Genomic DNA, 21,816 nt, shown 5'->3' with positions numbered 1-21,816 from the left:
GGTGGAGAACTGCCAGTAATCATGTCTTCAGAGTCTCATTATATTATTACCTCTTTTCCACATTGTGTCTATTGAATCTTCTGTCAGATTGTGAATTTACTGGGGAGTAGCCGTGCCCTTCTCTAACTTGAGAAGCTTCTATTCTACTGTGTGAAAGAAACACTGATGTGAAATAATTCAGTCTGTCATTATAGGAAATGCCTAAGAAGGCAACAAGGAAAAGTTTTCTGATACCAGGGTGGAGATGATTAAGTTCTGTGACAGGATGTCCTGTCTCTTGCATTGCCTCTATGGCTCTTAGATGTGTTTTGTGCCACTTTAGCACAGTCGTCTTGCTGTGACTGTTGCAGCGTGTTGTACATTCAAAACGACATATAAAGATCCTAAAATAGCTTATAAAATGACATGTCTTCTTTCAGAATCAGCTGTGTTCAGAAAACATTCAGGAAAAAAGGGGAAACTGTGGAGGCTCTCAGAAGTAAGAACATTTTAGCTTTTAAGCTGCTTATCAGATTGCAGAGGAGCAATAGCTGGATTGTTGAGTGATCTTTTTGTGTTTCAGTTTGGGCTTTTTGGTTTCTTTTACTGGGGGGGGACTTGGAGCGTGAATGCCAGACGTGCTTGTGTGCGCCTTTTCTCACCGTTTTGGCAGTGATCTATAAACCGGTGCCCCGGTAGAGGAGCCCTTCCCTCACTAAAGAAAGCCTGGTGACACTGTCTCCGTCACTTCTCCTCCTCCCCTGTCGTCAGGCGGCACGACCTGCCTGCCCCATCTCCCCAGCCCTCTCCTTGCCCCGTGGCATGAAGCCCCGTGCCGCTCATGGCCGCGGCCACCCCGCTGGTAGGCCGCAGCACAGCACAGAGGCCGGGCGTTCCTCCCAGCAGAGCGCAAGGCTTACCCCATATGTCAGTTTTTGAGTTCATCTCTCTGGCACAAACTCACTTGGGGTGCCACGAGCTCATCACCAACCTCTCCTCTCTCTCCTGTCCACCTCATTGGCTAGACTTGTCCTTCGACATCTACGAAGGCCAGATCACGGCTCTGCTCGGGCACAGCGGGACCGGGAAGACGACGCTGATGAACATCCTCTGTGGGCTGTGTCCGCCAACAGACGGTGAGGCTTCCTGCTGCCGGGAGCTTTGGCCACCCTGCTTTTGAAAACCATTATCCCTTCTGATTATCTCAAGATGCACCAACTTTTTTCTCTGGATAATGTCTGAAAGAGTCTACTTGAAATTCATGCCCCTCTGTAACTACCCAGGCCAGCCTGCTTTCTGGCTGCCTGTAAAAAAAAGAAAGAAAAAAAAAGTAAGTTGATTGTTTTGGGCTTTTTTCAGGGTTTGTCTCTGTCTATGGGCACCGAGTCTCTGAAATTGATGAAATGCTTGAAGTGCGGCGAATAGCAGGCGTGTGCCCCCAGTCCGATATCCACTTCGACATACTAACCGTGGAGGAGAATCTCTCCCTGTTTGCTGCGATTAAGGGAATACCTCAGAATGACTTGATACAAGAGGTAAGTCGCTTGGACAGCCTTATACATGCAGTCTTATGTTTTCGTTTTTAACCTATACAGGACTATAACCCTACATTGCCCAGATGCTTCCTGAAGGCAGGTTTGGAGGGGAATATTACTTTACAGTACAGCAGATGGAGGCAGAGTACAGACAGACATATTTTCACAAGATTAAACTGTTCGTTTTTTTGTAGGAAACTAAAATGCATACAAAATATATAAAATCTTAGCATGAATTTGAATGCTAAAAATTGCAATCTAGCTTTAAAATAGCCTTGTTTTAAAATAATAAATCTGTTTCTTACATTTAAAGGTGCAGAAGGTGTTGTTGGATCTGGATATGCAGCCTATCAAAGACAATCAAGCTAAGAAGTTAAGTGGGGGGCAGAAGAGGCGGCTGTCGGTTGGAGTTGCTGTCCTTGGGAACCCGAAGGTGAGGGTGACTGAAGTGCTCCCAGCTGTGTGTTACTAACACACCTAAGTGATGATGTTTCTTCTCAAAACCAACTAATGCATTTAGCGTGTAAGATGCATAAGTTGATACTGTGAGCAACTGTTACTTTTTTCCCCCCTTATTTTTAGTTTTAAACAATCCAAGTAATTTTGGTTCAGTAGTCCAGCCTCCATGCCTGAAGGTGTTAATGCCTTAGTATTAGCTTAGTAGTAGCTGTGGATTTGATCTCTTTATGAAATAAAGAGCAGAGAAGCTTTATATTGTTCCTGGCAGGTAATATTTAGCCCCTAACAGCAAATCTGAGCAAGACTCTCCTGCAAGCAGCGTGAGCCCTTGGCTTGGGAGCAGAGCCACAGAGCTCTCTTGTGTTACAGATCTGTTATTTCTGCCCTGTAGGAACTGGGGCTGCTTTTAGATAGGTATTAAAAAAGGATACATCTGACAGTTCACTGGGATTTTAAAAGCATATATTTTAAGCGTTCCTTAATAGACAGTCAATGCATAGCTAAATGTAATTGCACTTGAAATAGAATAAAACAGATTATGGCATTAACTTACTGAGTGATTTTTCCATTTGTCACAACAGGAGATATGTTTATTCAAAACAAAGGGAAGATATGATGTCTCCTGTGTATTTTGAGCAAATAACTAGCAGGCTTCAAACCAAAAACCTGTGTCTGTCATTTAGATAGGATTTCTGAGGCTGAACCTTGCACACAGATATGGCTTTGCAAACGCTTCTCCTTTTGCACAAAGGTTTTGCTGCTGGATGAGCCAACTGCAGGCATGGATCCGTGTTCACGGCACATCGTCTGGAACCTCCTGAAAAACAGAAAAGCGAATCGCGTGACGGTTTTCAGCACTCACTTCATGGACGAGGCAGATATCCTTGCTGGTGAGACCTGCTGCGGCCCTGTCCGCGAGCGACGGTTGTGTTACCGAGCCTCGGTGGTGCTCCTGCAGCCAGGGAGGCACCACTACGTGAAGGACTTACCTGGGTTCTGGGGCCCCTTGGCAGTCCTCTCACTCAAAGGGCCTTCTTGATTCCTGTTTCTAGATCGTAAAGCTGTGATTTCTCAAGGGATGTTAAAATGCCTTGGATCTTCTCTCTTTCTGAAAACCAAATGGGGAATTGGCTACCGCTTGAGGTATTCTTTTTGTGTGACTTCATCCGTCTTTGTTTTCTGTGCAAATCAGTAAGACAGCACCCCCACCCCAAGAAGGACCCTTTTATCATGCATGGTGCTCTGCAGGCTAATATTTCTGATCCGGGCATCAGGACAAAAGCTGCCTTTTTAAAACCAGTTTCTTGTGTGTTTCTTTTCATAGCATGCACATCGATGCCTATTGCAACACAGAAGCTACAACCTCGCTGATCAGACAGCACGTACCCACAGCCAGCCTGCTCCAAGAGACCGACCAGCAGCTCGTGTACACCCTGCCACTCAAGGACATGGACAAGTTTGCAGGTATTGGTGCAGGGTGGGATGGCCATCCAAGGGAAATCCATCAAGCATGGCTGTAGCCTGCAGTACTTGTCAAATGGTCGTTTCTGCCTTTGTGCATTTATACATGCTCCTTGTTGGGCTGTGGTTTGGCTCAAGATCAGTCAGCGAGGTCTTTGCTTTAGCTCTCACCAGTTTCTCAGGCGAGTGAGGACCTTGTTGTGTTCCTCAAGGGGCTGTGGTGCAGATGCTGAGGAGATGCCTGTAGCAGAAACGTGAAAAGACCCTGTTGTCCAAGAGTCCCGTTGTCTGGCACAAGCATCTTCTTACTGCAGAACATTTCAGTGACCAGGGCTGGCCTCCAGCAGGAAACTGAAAAGTCCTACAATAATCCCCCTTGTTGTGAGCCACAAAGAGCATTGTGGCCCTGCATTGAAATTCACTGTTGAGAGAAAGAGAGTGTGGAACAAATGTGTTAGTTTCACTAGATGGCAGCAATTATCTGATTTTAATTGTACACAGCGCTCCTTGTTTGTTTCCCAGCAGAAAATGGAAGAAACAGTGTGTCCTTTTCACTATTGGAAAGGCTAAGGGGGAATCAATATGGATGTGATTGCGGCTCATATTTCATAAATGCCCTTTTCCCGTTACACTTAACCAGTTAATAATTTATTAGCTTTACCTTTAGCAGTCACTGTGCATACTTCTGAAAAAGAAGCATCTTTATGCAAGATTGATTCAATTCCCCCAAACTGTTTTAAGAAGAAGCTGAGGTTAGGATGTGCCTCTGCAACGGAAGCAGGAGCAACTGGGGAGACCTGGCGAGTGTTGTTGGGTGTCCAGCAGCTCTTCCCATTTTATGAGTTTGTGTTTCCCTTCAGTGTGGCATTGGCTCTGAAGTTACTCGTTTTGTCAAGTGCTTCACTTCATAGGCCTGGCAAGAGCCTGGTAGTGGTTTTTACCCTGAGGCACTAATAAGCGCTCTCTCTCTGTACCTAATTTTGGTCACCAAGCTGCACATATCATCCACGATCCCCTGCGTAATTAAGCAGACTTTACAGATCTGGGTGACTTTTTTTTTTTTTTGGAATGTGCAATTATTCTTTTTTTTTTTTGGTAAAATCTCTTTGTACCTGGGCACAGATCTAGGTGGGATGCGCTGTCCTGCAGTGCTGTGCCCAGGAGAGGGGCTCTTGGAGCCAGCCAGGAGGCAGTGCTGAGCTCAAGAGGACGCTGATTTCTTGCACCACACACCACGTTTTCCCTGCCTAACCACACAGGATGAAAAGTGCTGTGCTAAAATGAGCCTGTCCCCACCTTGGTTCTTGTGCCATAACCTGTGTTCTTCAAGATGAGGTAGCCACATTTATGTAGCCACATTTACACACTACGGTCTGAAGGCCGAAGGGAAGCGGAGTGCATCTGGCTTGCTTGAAGGTCTCTCAGGAGGACGCTGTGATCCTGTCCCAGAGCAACCAGTGTGCTTCACTTCTGTCTGCAGGCTTGTTTTCTGATCTCGACACCCATTCCCATTTGGGCGTTATTACTTACGGCGTTTCCATGACGACTCTGGAGGACGTCTACCTGAAGCTGGAAGTTGAGGCAGAAATCGATCAAGCAGGTGGGGCAGCCCATGGTGTTTCCCGTTCTCCCTCATGTTTGGTTTAGTATGAGGTCGTGTAGATGTGGCTGTGCCACGTCGCTGCTAGGAGGCTTGCTGTGGAGGTAAGAATTAAAAACGCCTCACAGAGCGCTGTGTCTGGCAGCACAGGGCTCCCCAGGCCTCACGTTATCCTAGGTTTTTGAAATATTTATCAGGAAAAACACACACAAGCTGTGAGCTGGGTGGGGAGAAATTCTGGGAGGATCAAGAGAAAAGGTTTTTTCTGGCTGTCTCTGCAGCAATTTAATTTTCATACAGTGTACTTACATCTCACTTCTTCGCTTCACAGCTGCACTTCTTATGTCTGTCTTACTATAATGTGCTCCATTTACCTCATGGAGCTTACTTTCAAGAAATTCATGACATAAAATTTATTTCCAGCCTTCTAGGTGAGCAGTAATATTGGTAGCCTGCACCTAAGGCTGAAGCTGAGCTTGTCTTTCTTCCCTTCCTTTAAATTTCAGCCAGCTGGAAAGCTGGGACCGCCGGCTGTTACTCCAGAGCTGATCAGATCTTCTGATGTCAGCTGTGAAGGGTTGAAGCTGCCTTTATCTTTATAGAGCTTTTTTGCAATGCAGAGTAGTAAACTATCCGTGCTGCAAAGTTTTTGAGTGGGTGTAAGGGGGTTTAACAGCTGAGTGTGCTGATGCTGAGTAACGCAGGTATGTGCCTGGGCTGATGTAGTGGAGCTGGAGCAAGGCTGCACCGTCTGAGTGCTTGTAGGCTGTCAGTTTTGTTCTCCCCAGGGAAGAAATTTGTACCATCTGCCTTCAGTGTCTGATCTGTGTGCTTTGGGGTACATTAGTATCATTGAACTTGGGGCTAAATTGAGAGCCGGGGTGGGACGAGGTGGTTTCTCAATAGCAGGGGCCAAGAATGGACTGCAGCCGAGCTTCCTCCAGGCCTACGATCTGAAACCACATAGTTCTGTCAGAGCAGTCCAGTCCATACCCTTTTGCTCTCTTCTGTTCCAGATTACAGCGTGTTTAATTCCCAGCAAGTGCAGGAGGAGGCGGACACAAAGTCACTCGACGACATGGAGCAGAGCCTCCTGATGCTCTCGGAGACCAGGTCGCCCCCGATGAGCCACGCAGCCCTGTGGAAGAAGCAGGTTTCCACCATAGCGAAAGTTCACTTCCTTAGTCTCAGGCGAGAAAATAAATGTGTCAGAGTGATGTAAGTGTTGAGGCTTTCTGGTATGTATACCAAAATCTCAAAACCTGTTTGAATGACACCGGAGAAGTGGCAGGATGAGATTTATTTATTGTTTGTAGTTACATTTAAACATAACCAAGTGTGAGGCTATTCATTGCTGTTGAATAGCTGCATTTTTGAGGTGGGGGAGATGTTGTTTTAACTGACGTGCACATAAACTGGGCCTGCGTTTGCTGAATTTTAATAAAACCGAACCTTTTCTTTCTTTCAGGTTGTTGCTTTTTCTGATTTTCCTTGTAGTTCAGATTTTGTTGTTCCTCACGCACCACTACATCAAAAATTCAATAGCTCCTGTCAGACTCTCCCCGGATTTGTACTTGCTGAAGCCCGGGGAGGAATATCACAAGTACAGGAGTCGGCTGCTGCTGCAGAACTCCACAGGTAGGAGAGGGAAGGAGCTCTGCAGGGCTGGCTGCTGGCTGCTGCATCCGCTGGGGCAGGGAGGGGAAGGTGCAGGATGAGGGGGGGAAGGTGGCGGGTGCAACTTTTTGGGTTCGGAACGACTTTCCTTGAAGTGAATCCAAATCAAGCAGTTCTAAGTGGCCAGACACGGTAGAGAGTGATAATCCTCCCATGTCGTAGGGTTCACTTCAGAGATCTCCCTTCTCCTCCCGTGTGTGGTGGTGCTGTGCTCCCTACACAAAGACGATCCGTGTGACGGAGCTGGGCACAGAGACACTTGGATACATCAACGTTAAAATCCTGCTACAAAGCGCTTTGTAAAGGTCCTTTCTGTTTCAACTGGAGATGTTTTAAGAGTGGCTAGCAGCAGCAATCTGGGCAGTAGGAATAAACATCTTTTTGAGCTCTCGGGAATTTGTACATAATACGCCTTCAGTCCTCCAGATACTGCATCAAAGTGCCTCCGATTTTTGTCTGTTAGCTAATTCCCTGTGCAGCTGAAACGCTGGGTAACCTGATGATGCTCCTTGGCACCTCTGCTTCCAACTGTTGCATTTGGCCTGTGCGACTTAATGGTATAAAATAACTGAGTGTTTCCTGAGCTCTGGGGAGGCTGTGGCGGGGGAAGCAGAGACAAAAACATCTGCGGTGCTCAGAACAGCAGAGGACTCTCTTTAGCGGGCACGTGTAATGAAAGGGTGGTCGCTATCGTAGGGTCACATCAGGGAGAAAACTGCACCACTGCTGACTTGAAAACGCATCAATAATTTTATGTAAAATACTGCAAGCTGGTGATGTCTTTTTTTCTCTCTCTCACCAGACTCAGATATTGATGACATTGTCCACTCTCTTGGGAGCATGAACGTACTGGTGGAGATGTTCAATGACAGCGACTACGTTTCAGCTGCCCCTCACAGTGCAGGTTTAAATGTGTTCGACCTTGAATCCAGACAGGTGAGACAGACAGACAGACAGACCTGTTCGGTCATATCCCAGAGCAGCTGGCCAGGGGCTGGTTTTGTTGCTGTGTCCTGAAAGGCACGCTCAGGGTGAGCCTGATGAGGTTGATGCTGATCGTTCACTTGAGGTGATAGGGTTGAAATTTCATCTCTGCTGTTTGTGTGAACGTTTGGGGACCACTCTGTGTATTGAGGCTCTGGGTTGTTATCAATAAGGAGATCAAATTTTTAAATATCTAAAGTATTGAATTATATAATCAAATAATGTCATATAATATTGCTTATGCAAGAGGCCTGCAAAGAGGACTTGTATTAACAGAATGGAAATATGCTCAAAATAAATTCATTCTTTCATAATGATAATTATGGTAGGTTAATAAAACTTCCATTCCTCTTCTTTCCTCACAAACACACAAAAAGCCAAGAGAAATATTTTACTTCACAAGAGACCTGGCATATGAACTTAGTTCTTACTTGCACTGGCTGAATTACACAATTTGACAGAAGTATAATTCCATGGTGCTCTCATGTGTAAAGAAAAATGAGTATCTTGGACTGGAAGTATTCATTTCACAATGGTCACTGAAGGAGTGTCAGGATGATTTGAATATCGGGGTTGTATTTAATTTCCAACAAAGGAAATGCTTTGCAGTATGCCAGCTCTATCTCTTGTTCCCTTTTTTATTTGTTGCAACCGCTAATAGTGGCGTGACAGTGCAGTCCTTAGCTAACGTAAATTTTTCTGTTTTTAAAATGCATTAGCAAGAACTTATGAGTGCAGTTCCTTGTGTATTGTTTTTCAGGCTGTAATTGGCAGGAGCATCACTTGTCACAGTGTAACAGTTGCATAAACATTTTGAGGATTTATTCCAAATAATTTGTTCTCTATGAGCATGACTGTATTATTGAATTAGGTTTTGTGTTCTAACCACTCTGAGCAGCACAGAGCTTCCTGCAAAGCATCCTCTGTCGTGCAGAGATTTTTTTACCATTGTTCAGGTTTAATTAAGCCCACAGGAGAGCCCTTTCAGGGCGTTACCCTTCAGGCAGACTAATTAATGTAACAAATACTTTTCTTTCCAGAACTATGTTTTCACAATCATATTCAACAGTACCATGGTGCATTCCGTGCCAGTTTTGATGAATATTGTCAGCAACCTACTGCTGCGCACTCTGAACGTAAGCGAGAGCATTCAGGTCTGGAGCAACCCCTTCATCCAGGTGAGCAGGGCTGGGGAGAGCTCATGGCAGACAGCAGAGCTGGTGCTAGGGTGGGCTCAAGAACTCATGCTTTTGCACTTGCAGTTATGTTCCAATCATAAATGCATTTTTTTCCCGCATATGTTCTGGTATTGAAGAAATCTGATGTGTATTTCAGGATCTTCCAGACACTGTTTTCAAACTAGAGATCTATTTCGAAGCTGTGCTACTGGGAATCATTGTCACGGGCATGCCACCCTATTTTGCCATGGAGAATGCAGAAAACCATAAGGTAAACTTCTGGGTGTGGATTCGTAGACACAGGAGATCTTGAAAACCTTGGGATTTTTTGGAAAGATCTTCAGAGGTGTTTTAAGTAGTATCCTTTGCCTTGCAAGGCACAGGGCAGCCAGAGCAAAGCAGGTGTGACTCCGGCGTTGGTGGCATTGGGTAGAGCAGGTTTCAGAAAAGCCCTTTTGCTTTTCGTGGAAATGTTACGTACTTTGGCAGGTAGGATCAGCAACAAGTGGGCAACATGCTCTGATAGTGTCTGTGTAAAAGTGGTGAGTTGTAGCAAGAAATGGGAGCCCACCCGTGTACCACTGCAGATGACCATCGTGGGCATTTTCTTTTCCCATTGCAGATCAAAGCATACACACAGCTGAAGATAGCGGGGCTTTATCCGTCTGCTTACTGGGTGGGCCAGGCTGTTGTTGACCTCCCGCTGTTCTTCTCCATCCTCGTCCTGATGATAGGCAGCCTCTTTGCCTTCCACTACGGCATCTATTTCTACGTCGGCAAGTTCATGGCTGTGGTGAGTGGTGGTGGGGACCTGAGGGCACACAGGGGTGTGAGGGTTTGGTTCTGTTATTTTCCACAAGCATTTGTTTTTCTTAGATGGTTCAGCAGAGTTCTCCAAAACAATATATACAGAAAATGCCTGATCAGGGTTCCCTGTGCAAAGTCACCAGCCTGAATGCACCAAAGGCAAAACTGCTTCTTCCCCTGGAAAAAAAAAATATATATATATATGTGTATTTAGGATTTAACTGAGAACCAGAATAAAAAGAGCTTTAAATTACCAGAACCTTCCAAGGAAATGCACTGTCATTCTTTGCTCAATTTGCTCTGCGCTGTTGCTGCCATTTGATAATTGCGCCGCTTGCATCGGCACTCTGCTAATGACAAGGTTGCGGTGACTTTGAACACAGACCAGCTCCGCAATGAATTGCAGCATATGAATAAATTGAGGAGGCTACAAGTCGTCGTATCTTTTATAGTCGGAGCTGGCTTTTCTGAGATCTCGGCTGTAATTGAGAAGAATCGGATTTTCCCAGTTTCTTTCCCAGAATTGGTAGCTGTGTGCTAATCAGGTTTGGGGTGTGACCATTGTGCTGCAGGGCTGATCTGTTAGTGGCGCATCCATCCCTTGTTCTAATTGTTGCAAAAATGCTAAGGTTGATGGTGGAATTCCTAATATATTTGATAAAATATTCAGGTAGATATTTATGGGAGCCTGTATTTTTTTTGTTTTTTTTTTTTTCTTTTAAATAAAAGCAAGAGGAAATACAGTAATCATGGAGCTTCATTTAAGGGGGTTCCTATCTGTGCATTTATTTTTGTATTTAATGACATATACTCTATCCAGAGTCATGTACCACCCTAGGATAATCACAGCTGATACACATACAAAAAAAAAAAAATTTCAAGCCTGGGTTCATGCTGTACGCTTCCTGAGAATCCTTTCTTGTCTTTGCAGCTTTTTTGCCTGATTGGCTACGTCCCGTCAGTTGTGCTGTTCACTTACGTGGTCTCCTTCACATTTAAAAAAGTCCAAAATACAAAAGAATTTTGGTCATTTATATTCTCAGTGGTGAGTAACTTTCCCTCAGCTTTGGTTAACTGGGAGGACTGGTTCTCTCCAAAGCCACGCTGGCCTTTCCAGCCTGGTCATTTCACTGTGTCCTTAATGCACAGGAAATCAAACATTTACCAATGTTTCTTTATTACTGACATATACTAAATGCCAGAAGCTTTAGAAATGTGCCTCAAATTAAGTAACTTACACTTTTAGAGTCAGAATTGAATGAAAATGTGGTTTTTTTTCCTTTCTTTTGTATAGGCAGCTTTGCTGTGTACGGTTGTCACCGAAGTGGCCTTTTTTCTGGATTTTTACACAGTGACCACCACCCTGCATTATGTCTTCTCTATCTTCATTCCCATCTATTCCCTTATTGGCTGTCTGATCTGTTTTATAAAGGTAAGGGCACAAAGGAGATGCTCTCCAGAGTGCTTGCAAATGGCTGGAATTGGGTGGGCACCTTTAAAGATGTGACTGGGACCTGGGTAGTGCCGTCAGTAGCCAGTTAATGCATGAAGAAGGGCAGCTGCTGGCGAAAAGTCACCTTTTTCCTGCAAGCAGAGTGTTGCAGGTGTAACACGAGGAAAGAAACAAGTCTGCCATTAAATATCGAAAGGAAAACCACGTGTTGCTCGGCCTGTGGGGCTGGGCTAGTTTGGCACATTGATCGGGATCTGCACAGAGCTCACAGGATAAAGTGCAATGCAGAATATGCAGTCTCTGGTAGGTAATTATTTCCTTAAACAGGTTGGTTTTTTTTTTTGCATTGTTAGGTCTCATGGACAGACAAACAGAAGAATGGAGAATACCACGACCCATGGGACAGGCTCCTGGTGGCAGTTATAGCTGTAAGCATCATTATTTGCCATAGAAAACTGCTAACTCCTGCTGGGACACCCCTTCTTTTTGGGCATCTGCATTAGTAAAAAATTGATCTCATGCTCAGCATCTGTGGGGTCTGCTGCTTTGCAGGCTGTTGCAGCAGAACAGTATCAGTAAAACTTGTTGTGCCTACCAACTCAATATCTCCTGCTTCACTAGTGTAATTAACAGTGCTGTTATTAATCCTGATTATTATGGGAGTCCATACCGATGGAGGACGAACTCCAGAGCAGGGGACAGTCTGTCTCTCTCCTAGAAGCCAAGCAATTGCCATTAAATCAAAGCAGACTTTTCTCTTCACTGCCAGCACTTTGTGGCTAAAGCAGGGACTTAAGGATATATTTCATCTTCTCAGAGCCATCAGCATTTCTGTGGTGGTGAAGAACTGGTGCTTCTCGTCACACCGGTGGGGCTGCCTATAGGGTCACCTGTAGGATCTCCATCCCCGGAGGGCTAGCAGTGCTCTGACAAACAATTTCTGTTTGTTTTTAGCCCTATTTGCAGTGTGTCGTGTGGCTCTTCCTGCTGCGATGTTTTGAGGTGAAGAATGGGGGGAGGACAATTCGAGAGGATCCATTTTTCAGGTGTGTTTCTCTGTTAAGCAGAATTTTTAAAAGGAGTAAGTCCAAGGAAGCAGTTCTTAAAAATCATGCAGGTGGTTGAACTGGAATATGTAGCATACAGTTATGGGGGATACTGCAGAAATATAGCTGTGTTATATCTCCTCCCAAGTGTCTAAAGAATTTGTTCTCTTAATTTCAGTTACCTGAAATTCAATAAGTGCAGAAATACAGCTTTAGCTTACTTTTAAGTTATCTTTGTTCAGAATAAAAAATTTTGAGGACAATCTATATAAAACTAAGGTTAATATGGGGATTTCGATGTCTCTTCTGATAATGCATGACTGAGAGCACAGCTGTGAGTGCCCACCAGCGGGAGGGCGAGCAGCACCGCAGGGGCAGCAGCGACTGGCCCCCAGCGAAGCAGAGCTGCTGCTTGCTATGCAGCTGTGAACTTCCCTTCCCACCGTATGATCGGAGATGTATGCTCTAACAAAGAGCTCAGCGTTAAAATGGCATAATTGCAAGCATTGACAGCTCCTTCAACTCTTTTGGGGCTTCTCGGATGCGCAGCATAAACACATTACTCCGAGGTTTGGCAAGCACAAAAGCTTTCTGTATCGGAGAGCAAATCTGGATTGATTTCTCAGGAAGCTTTGCTCCACCGGAATGCCGAGCGCAGGCCTCGTGCTGTTTTCTTCCCCTTAGAAAATGCTTCACAAAAGTCAAAACGTGGAAGCTGCCGGATGCCCCGCGCGACGAGAACGAGGATGAAGATGTGAAGGCGGAGAGGCTGCGGGTGAAGGAAGCGCTGAGCAACCCCAACGCTGAGGAGGTAACGCTGCAGTCCCAAACCCCGAATTCAGGGGCTGCTGGAGCTGCTGGGGGCTGCTCCCACCACGGGTCCTGGGGACATGGTTCCCGTGCAGAGCGTGCCAGAGCATCGCTGCTCCTACCTCTCTCCTTTCGTAGATGCCAGCGATCGTGGTCAGCAGCCTGCACAAGGAGTACGACGAGAGGAAGGAGTTCCGTCTGGGGAGGAGAATAAAGAAAGTGGCAACGAAACACGTCTCTCTCTGCGTGAGGAAAGGTTCGAGTTGGATCGTTTGCTGTTGAGCTGCTTCGGTTACAAAAATGACTCTTGGTTTTGTGAATTAATTTGTCTGACCTCACAGGCAGTGTTTTGTGTGTTGTCCTGCCCTTAGGAGAAATACTGGGATTATTAGGACCCAACGGAGCTGGGAAGAGCACGTTAATTAACATGCTTGTTGGAGAGGTTGAGCCGACCAGCGGGCAGGTATATCCTTCCTACAAACCAAATAGAAAGTGAATCCATGTTTAACATTTGTCATTACTGCTGCCCTTCCTGTCTTTTGCTAGCTCTTTAACAAAACCAGTTCTAAAACTGACAATATTATCGACTGAAGCTGTTACACTTCTCCTGCAGGTTCTGATGGGAGATTGTTCTTCGGGAGTGAACAGCGACGATGACTCGGTTAAATTTGTGGGGTACTGTCCTCAAACTAATCCACTGTGGCCAGATATTACACTGCAGGAACATTTTGAAATTTATGGTGCTATCAAAGGAATGAGTCAGACTGATGTTAAGGAAGTTGTAAAACGGTAAGTAGTTTATTATAGAAACATTTGAGGTTTTAACTGCTTTTTTTTTTCTCACTTTTTTCTAACGGTATTTTTTTCATTCAAGTTTATGATCAGATCATTTTAGCAAATTCGTCAAGTTTTAGTTTGTAGCTTAGGAGATAAAGATTCAACCGCACAAAATTCAATTGTTTTTTGTATTTTATTATTTTTTAAAAACTGCGAAATGCCAGTGACAACCTTGGCAGGGGTTGCGAGGATGGGGAGGCCAGGGCTTGGAGCCATGTCTGGGTTGTCATCGCAGGCTCCACTGGGGGACACGGGGCCTGTGACGGACAGCAGTGCCCAGCTCTGATGCTGCCAATTGCTTTGCTTTTTCTGTACAAATATTTGTAATTGAGTTCTTTAAATGGGACTGGTTGCTTCTGGTATGATGAGAGGAAAGCTGAACCATCGCACTCTGCATTACCTGGGCTTTTCACCTGCAGTTCTCTTTCCACAGCATCTCAAGTGCCCTGGATTTAAAAGACCACCTGCAGAAGACAACAAAGAAGCTGGGAGTCGGGCTGAAACGCAAGGTATGGACGAGCTCCTAAAGCTGCCGTGGCGGCTGCTTGCGGGAGGCATCGTGTCGTTACCCAGCTCCTTTGCCCTCCTTTCAGCTCTGCTTCGCCCTGAGCATGCTGGGCAGCCCGCGGGTGACGCTGCTGGACGAGCCCTCCACCGGCATGGACCCCAAAGCCAAGCAGCACATGTGGTGAGTGCCGTGCTGGCAGGGGGCTCCTCTCTGCTCGGGAATTGGTCCTGTCTGGGGAGCAGCCCCATCGCTGCTGGAGCTACCAGCTGGGGGCAGGATGCACGCCCACTGCGTCCTCTCCTGGACAGGGTGAAGAACGTGGAAGCTGGGAGAAAGAAATCTTCAAAGTAAAGGAATGCAAGGAGTATGAGATTTGAGTCATCTTTTTAAAAAAAAAAAAAAAAAGTTCAATTGTTGCTGTGGGGAGAGTATTGATCCATAAAATAAAAGGGGTTTGAGCATCGCGGTGCTCTTTTCCCACTAACCCAAGGTTACTGTTCCGTGCCAAACCCAAGGGAGCTCGGTGGGGCACCTTGCTCTGCTGTTAGTCCACAAACGAGCCCCGGGCTGCTGGGAGTCACTGCACACCTAACGGGAGAGAAGAAACGTAACGTGCAACGCATGGTCACTTGGTGTCGGGACAGTCTGCCTGTGCAGCTCTCCGCAAAATACCGACATTCAGCTGTCTTTAACCTACACAGTTGTAAAACCTCAGTTAGCAAAAGGAAATGAAGACTGAATTTGGTTTTCTTTCACAGAAGCGTTATTTATTGATTCCCCTCCCGGTATCTTCCTAACATTTTATGCCCAGTTGTTTTTTTTTTTTTTGCTGTTGCTTCAGTAGTGTTCTGGCTGGGGATTCATTTTTTCCTGTTTTGCAGGCGGGCAATTCGAGCAGCCTTTAAAAACAAGGAGCGAGCGGCTATCCTGACCACGCACTACATGGAGGAGGCGGATGCTGTGTGCGACCGCGTGGCCATCCTGGTGGCCGGGCAGCTCAGGTACTGCTGGCGGGGGGCGGTGGGGCACCTGCTGGCCACGGAGCGTTGCTCTAAAAATGTAGGCAACAATTGTCTCAACCTGGAGCAAAATTAAGTGTATGGAAAGGGGCTGTTAGATGTTAGTCTGCTTTTTGAGTGTGGAGTAAAGCGCGTACCGCCCTTTCTCTCTCTGCAATTGGCAGGTGTATAGGCACTGTTCAACACCTGAAGAGTAAATTTGGCAGAGGATACTTCTTGGAAATGAAATTAAAAGAAACACCTGATGTACAGCAGCTGGAGTATCTGCAGAGGCAGATCCTGCACATCTTCCCAAACGCAAATCGTCAGGAAAGGTAATGTTTAACAAATAAACAGAAAACATTGAGATTAATACAAGTCTCTGATTTCTCAGCAGCTCATTGGTAATGAGTAAGGAATGCCATAATGCTAACATTGACAAAAAAAAATTCCCATACAGCTTAAAAAAAAAAAAAAAAGTTTTGCAAGTCAGCAAACCCGAAGTGCTCGTGCCACCGACCAGGGCCAAGCATCTGAATCATGTGTGCAAAAGTGGCACAGCAGAAACAAAAACAGATTTCTGCATAACTGTTGCGTGCTGGCTTCCTTCTCTGTCATCCTGGAAACGGGGTAAATTCTGAGGCACTGAATCCCTGCCCTTAGCTGGAAACACTTGGTTGAACTGTGGGGACCTTGGGTTTGAGGGTGGGTTGGTTGGCTTTCCCCCAGCAGCTTTGAATTCCTGGTGACTGCTGGTGAGGATGTCGGAAAGAGCACTGCAGGCATTGCATAAGGCACATCCCTCCCATGGGGGAGATTTGGAGGAGAGTTTGTTTTTCACAAGCCCGTGTGCAGGGTAAAGCAGGTCCCTCTTCTGGAGTGCTGGGTGCAGCGTGACCTCTGTCAGAGCTAGTGTGAAGGGCAAAACTTCATCGTTTAAGCCCTGGCAGGAGCTTTTGTGTGTCACTTTGTAGGTAGAATATAAATGCTTGACTCTCAGCTGAAGGGCATAAAAAGCACCGAGCAGTCCCAGGTGACTTTCAGCTGAAGCATTCCGACCAGGGTGCTCCCAGACTGGTTATAACCCCTCTGCTCTCCTGGAGCTGGATCATCCCTCTTTTCTTGTGTGTGGACAACTCATCAAAATGCCTGGAGTAGTCTTTAGTAAATGATTTAATTTTGTTCACTTGGATATTTGTATTTTTGCTTTTTACCTGAAGCTAATTTTTTTTTGCTTTGATTGTTTCAGTTTTGCTTCTATCTTGGCGTATAAAATTCCTAGAGAAGACGTACAGTCACTTTCACATTGTTTTTCCAAGCTGGAAGAAGGTAACTAAGCACTTGCCACCCATCATGTTCGGAAATCTTTCTGTCTCCACAGCTGATGCATTTCCCTTCATTCCACGTGCAGAGGCACTTTTGCATTTGTGTTTAAAATCCACTTAATTTCCTTTCTTCTATTGCTGTTGCCAACCCTGTTTCTTGTGAAGTCAACAGTAAGCACACGTACCAGCTTAAATGCTTTAAATCCAGTTGTCTCAGATAGTGAAGTATTCTTAAATATGCTTTCTCTTGAATTCTTTTAACAGTAAAACACACGTTTAACATCGAGGAGTACAGCTTTTCTCAGGCAACACTGGAACAGGTATGTTGAAGCAAATGTCATTCCATGGAAGTAAATCGTGCCAGGCTGAGGCATTAAAGTTTTCAGGATGGTGTTTCTACAGCAGTCTGGGGCAGATTCGCTTCGTGTCTGCTGCCCCTGAGCCGCGCATCCCTGCGGGCATCCCTGTGCCCACAGCTGGAGCTCGGTGCCCAGCTCCGAGGGCCCGAGGCCGCTCCGCTGGTGACTTCTCTGGTGTTGGGAAAGTGGGACTGCACTTCCCCAGAACGTGAATTGGGACTTTCAGTTCCCCTTATTCCCGTTTTTCCCCTTTCATTTTAAAATAAGTCAGGCCAGCTGTGCTGGCTAGAACAAAGAAAAAAATAATTGTGGCATTAGTGGAACTATCACTGTGATTTCTTAGAAAGATAGGCATTGCTATTTTTTTATGAAAAGGGGATAAAACTGAAGGTTATTATTGCTTAATCTGGATTAGTTACTGCTGATGACAAATGCTTTCAGCTCGTATTTGGTTCAGCTTCCTTCCCATTGTTTTGAGGTGGGAGGGTAGGAGCAAAGAGGAAAAAATCCAAAACACTAAAAACTTCCGACTCGGATCTGCAGCAATATGTTCTGTATTTGTAAGGCTTTTACCATAAATTATGTTGTGACTGAGCGAGTTCCTCCAGGGAACCTGGCACATTCATCTCCTTTATGTCCCTTCAAGGTCTTTGTGGAGCTTGCTAGGGAACAGGAGGAGGAGGACAGCAGCTTCGGCACCCTGAACAGCACACTGTGGTGGGAGAGGACGCAGGAGGACAGGGTCATTTTCTGAGCCCCTCGCCATCCCGACGGCTCGCCAAGCTGCTGGTGCTTTGTGCAAGTGATGATCCCCTGCACCATGTCGTGCCGGGGGGTCCGAGCTGCCAGGGGTGAGCGTGGAAAGCATCAGCACTGGGGCGGGGAAGGAGAACGGCATTTGGGAACGCTGAGCATCCTGGCCTGAGCGATGCCGCTGCAGTAGTGGTGGAAGCAGTGAGGATCCCCACCGTTATTTTGCCAGTTGTGACATTCCTCCTCTGCTGCTTGGTTCCTGGTTCGCATGGAGTGAGCAGACGCTGCCAGGACACTTGGGCATCTCCTGGAGTTGGTGCCTGCCCCAGCGGTACCGCTGCTCGCCGTGCTCTGCCAGTGCCGAGGTTGGGCTGCCCTTGCTGCAAGCCGGGCATCTGGGCAACGCCAGCCCCCCTGGAGCATCCTTCCCCTGCAGGCATCGCTGTCTGCCCAGCGAGGCTCCGTGCGTGTCCCCACAAGGTCCTGTTCCTGTGGCTAATCCATCCCTGCTCACGCTTAGTTGATGCACCTGCTTTGGAGAGGGGGGAAAAATCGCTCCGGTGTAACCGTATTCACTGCAGGCAGGGTCCTGAAGTACCCCGCGGGCTTAGCTTGGTGTCCAGCCAGCCTGGAACTGCTCACTTACAGCTACAACCCAGCACTTGCCAGCACTCGTGGTCCTTTCTGCTGCAGGCTGGCAGGTGTGGCTAGCTCGTGCTGCCAGGCGTGGTGGCACTGCTGTGTGTAATGCATGCACTGTAGGGTTAAACAAGGTACACAGAAGTGGATGCTTCCCTCCCCCTCCCCCCAGCTCGGTGAAAGTACAAAGACATAGCTGTGTAGTTATGGGATTTGCAGAAATGTGTTTCTAGTCTGTGTCAGAAACAGTCCAGTTCTGTTGTGGGGTGCGACGGCATGTATCCTGCCGGCTGGGCTGGAGACAGTCCCTTTTAGCTGTTTCCATTCTTGGCGGTGAATCCATAAGCACACGCAACACGATTTCCTAATCCTTCCTTGTAGTGATCGCAGTAAGTAATGCCATAGTGTGCTCAGCATAGTGTGCTTCGTCCCAGCGTGGCAGTTTTTCATTCGCCTTCATAAACCCAAAAGAATAAGATCACATTCACAACCTCACACGTAGGAATAGTGCCTTTACTTTGCATAGAAGCACTACGAAGAGAAGAATACATAGTTCTTTATCCCAAGATCCAACAGATGTATGTTTAAAATATATTATTTTCTACACAAAGCTATCATCACTTTTTTAGTTTTATATGTGAAATTAAAGATTGTTAACTGTTCATTGTGTTCTGCAATGAGCAAATTTAGTGATGCATTTTTATCAAAACATTGGCTTCATAAGTCATATCAATTGTGCGTCTTCACGTTAAAGTTAGAAAATACCTTTGCTTTTCTTGAGGAAATTCAGAAACCGAGGGTTAATGACGACTTCTGTGGCCCAACCGTTTGTACATAGTCTGTGTAATACTGTTTTTTCATCACGTTGAGAGCCCGAACCTGTTTTCCTTTGTCATCATGGAAACGTTTCTCACTCCAGCACGGGGAGATGTACAACTCTCGCTTCCTCCTCCGTACCCTCAGGCTGCAGCTGAGGGTACAGATTGTGCTTTGCGGTGAAGCTGTGAGCCCAAGAGCTGTGGTAGCACCAGGACCGTGACCTGAGTTCATCCCTTCTGCACATGCAGCCCCATTGCTGCCTTTTTGTAATTTTAGTCCCTTTCACTTAATAGGCCGTAAGGTAATTCTGTACAATGATATTTCTGTCTGGGTAACGTCATCCTATTTCACATAGCTTATTGTCTTAACATTTCAAACAGGCCCTACGAAAACTTTGTTGGCACCTGGCGTTCCTCAGCTTGGTTCTCCTGTTCCTCAGCCCGGTGTAACCCAGGTGATGTGGCGCTGTAGTCGTGCAGCTACCCCTACAGAGGATCTGGCACGTTGAGTTAACTGTGTACGTGGGTGGGATCTTTTTGGTGTTGTGGCTTTGGGTTTCAATGTGGCATAAGGTGCCACCCCAAGACATCTCCGGAATTATAGTATGCTATAGAAAAAGTCTTCCAAAGTGTCGGATGATGTCTGTAACTGCCAGAACAGGGAAAAAATATGCAAAATTAAACTAGAATACCCCAAGAAGTCTAGGGTTTTATTCCTGCAGATTAAGTCCTTTTGTTCAGCTGTTGTCAGCGACGTACCAAATCCTGGCCATACTACCAGAGCCCCAGTTCGTGCTGTAGGAGGTACAGCGCCTGGAAGAGGATGCAGCGTGGGGTTTGGGCTTGCTGCGGGCATTGGGGCAAACCAGTTTTCTTCGTGCTGCCTTTCCCAGGTATAATGATCCTTAGCTGCTTTGGAGGGATGTTGTGATGAATAATTAGCCAGTGTATCCAGAACTTTGAAGATGCCTTTACTTTGTGGTCTTATTAATAACGATGTATTTTTATACGAGTGAATTTAATGTGTCTGATTTTGTTCATGTTACCAAGAAAACCTGTATTTAAAAACACCTGTGCAGTGAGTGAACCCTAACGTAGCTGACATCCAGTGTTCTGGTAGCAGGAAACAGCAGGTTGTGGGTCTAAACACGTTTGTAACACTCCTGATGTCACAGTCAGGCACTTTGAATCATTTGCAGTTTATTTAATACTTTTTTTTTTTTTTCCTATTTCACCATTCTGCTGTATTTGTAAAGTTGAGGTTTTCCATTTTCCAGCAGAAAGTACTACCAAAATAAAGATGGATTGGATTGTTAAATGCTCGTCTATTATGCGTGTGTTTTGCTGCCCTAGAAGTAGGGGCACTGTCTCAAAACCCTGGCTCCTTCCCGGAGCGCAGCGCGCCGTGCAGGTGAGTACGCGGCATTCAGCACGGCTGGAGCCTTCAGGGTTATTTTAATGCAGGCCTTAAGATCATATTTTTAATTGAATTCAGGGAATTGTGGTGTTGCAACACTTGGGATTCAACAGCGTGAGGATGTCGTGTTTCACAGCCAGATCGATTCAGCCCCGGTCCGGGCTGTTGCTAAAAGTGACCCCGCAGCAGCTGCGCGCTGCTGGCACGCGGAGCTGCGCATCTGCGGCGGTGAATCATCTTCATCCACTTGAAAATGCACCCCACCAAGAAAAGTAATTCATTTTTCCGGCTGGATCCGTGCCCAAGACAGGCTCACTGGGTGGCTGGATGGGTGCTCGCTGCAGGCGAGGAGCAGCAAAAGGCTGAGGGTGATGGGTTGGGAGGAGGAGGAGGAGGAGGAGGAGGAGAAGAAGGGGAAGGTCATCCACCTCCAGTCCTGTGGGTCAGTTAAGGACATAATGAAATGAAAGGGGGTTGTGCTTGTGGCAGGGAGGAAAACAACCCCGAAGAAATATAATCTCAGTTTAGTCAAAGTTCCCAGGTTTTCATACTAGTTTGTATTTAATGGTGTCCTAAGGGCAGCATGACTTTTTTCTTTTTTTTGTTTTTTAAGCTTCTTTTTAAAGCTGAAAAATGAATTAATTTCCCTGTAATGTTTCCTTAAAAGATCTTCAGAAAGTCCCTAATTCAGTATGTTGATTTTTCTCCTTAGTGAGAGTTTCTTGGAGCTTTCAGTTCTCCTTTTTTTTTTTTTTTTTTCCCCTAAACGAGTTGCTTCAAGCATCCTCTTCTCAGCGCCTGTCCCCAGCGTCTCGCCCGCCTGACACGGGCGGGCTGACACCAGCCTGGCCCTGAGATCCCCCTCAGGAATCGTGTGCAGTGAGTGCTTGGAGACCTCACGAGCAGCACTTTGAGGTGCTTCGGGCTCTCTTGTTCCTCTCCAGTGGCACCCCGAAGGGCTGCCTTGAGCTGGAGGCCAGCAGCAGCACCCGTGTGGGATGGGAAACCCGAAGGCGTGCTCGCAGCAGGTGTCCCCTCTGTATTAAAATGCATTCTCTGTACGTAACCTGCAAGCATGCTGGGAGGTCCGCTTTGTGCTGGGTACAAGTGCACTATAGCATGGGGGATTATAATCTTTTATTTATTTATTTATTTATCGGTGAATTTACTAAA

The 21,816-nt window shown here is 46.2% G+C and overlaps 1 protein-coding gene across 1 annotated transcript in view; it reads left to right on the top strand.

The window, feature by feature from the left end:
* The window catches only part of ABCA5 (ATP binding cassette subfamily A member 5), a 32,696-nt gene extending 12,152 nt beyond the window's left edge, over positions 1-20,544 (top strand). The window contains exons 12-40 of the mRNA XM_048064419.2: positions 420-478; positions 1,005-1,115; positions 1,339-1,514; positions 1,828-1,947; positions 2,725-2,863; positions 3,026-3,116; positions 3,298-3,437; positions 4,915-5,034; positions 6,051-6,252; positions 6,503-6,672; positions 7,514-7,647; positions 8,736-8,873; positions 9,031-9,144; positions 9,496-9,666; positions 10,612-10,725; positions 10,975-11,112; positions 11,487-11,561; positions 12,088-12,179; positions 12,864-12,990; positions 13,128-13,245; positions 13,361-13,452; positions 13,603-13,778; positions 14,260-14,335; positions 14,420-14,514; positions 15,216-15,335; positions 15,518-15,667; positions 16,582-16,661; positions 16,922-16,977; positions 17,663-20,544. Coding sequence (XP_047920376.2) covers positions 420-478; positions 1,005-1,115; positions 1,339-1,514; positions 1,828-1,947; positions 2,725-2,863; positions 3,026-3,116; positions 3,298-3,437; positions 4,915-5,034; positions 6,051-6,252; positions 6,503-6,672; positions 7,514-7,647; positions 8,736-8,873; positions 9,031-9,144; positions 9,496-9,666; positions 10,612-10,725; positions 10,975-11,112; positions 11,487-11,561; positions 12,088-12,179; positions 12,864-12,990; positions 13,128-13,245; positions 13,361-13,452; positions 13,603-13,778; positions 14,260-14,335; positions 14,420-14,514; positions 15,216-15,335; positions 15,518-15,667; positions 16,582-16,661; positions 16,922-16,977; positions 17,663-17,770 — 3,502 coding nt within the window. The 3' untranslated portion in view covers positions 17,771-20,544. The remainder of the gene's footprint in view (positions 1-419; positions 479-1,004; positions 1,116-1,338; positions 1,515-1,827; positions 1,948-2,724; positions 2,864-3,025; positions 3,117-3,297; positions 3,438-4,914; positions 5,035-6,050; positions 6,253-6,502; positions 6,673-7,513; positions 7,648-8,735; positions 8,874-9,030; positions 9,145-9,495; positions 9,667-10,611; positions 10,726-10,974; positions 11,113-11,486; positions 11,562-12,087; positions 12,180-12,863; positions 12,991-13,127; positions 13,246-13,360; positions 13,453-13,602; positions 13,779-14,259; positions 14,336-14,419; positions 14,515-15,215; positions 15,336-15,517; positions 15,668-16,581; positions 16,662-16,921; positions 16,978-17,662) is intronic.
* Positions 20,545-21,816: the final 1,272 nt, after the last annotated feature.

The sequence above is a fragment of the Anser cygnoides genome, chromosome 19, assembly GCF_040182565.1.
Source record: "Anser cygnoides isolate HZ-2024a breed goose chromosome 19, Taihu_goose_T2T_genome, whole genome shotgun sequence".
NCBI lineage: Eukaryota > Metazoa > Chordata > Aves > Anseriformes > Anatidae > Anser > Anser cygnoides.
This window is presented reverse-complemented; position numbering and strand designations above follow the sequence as displayed.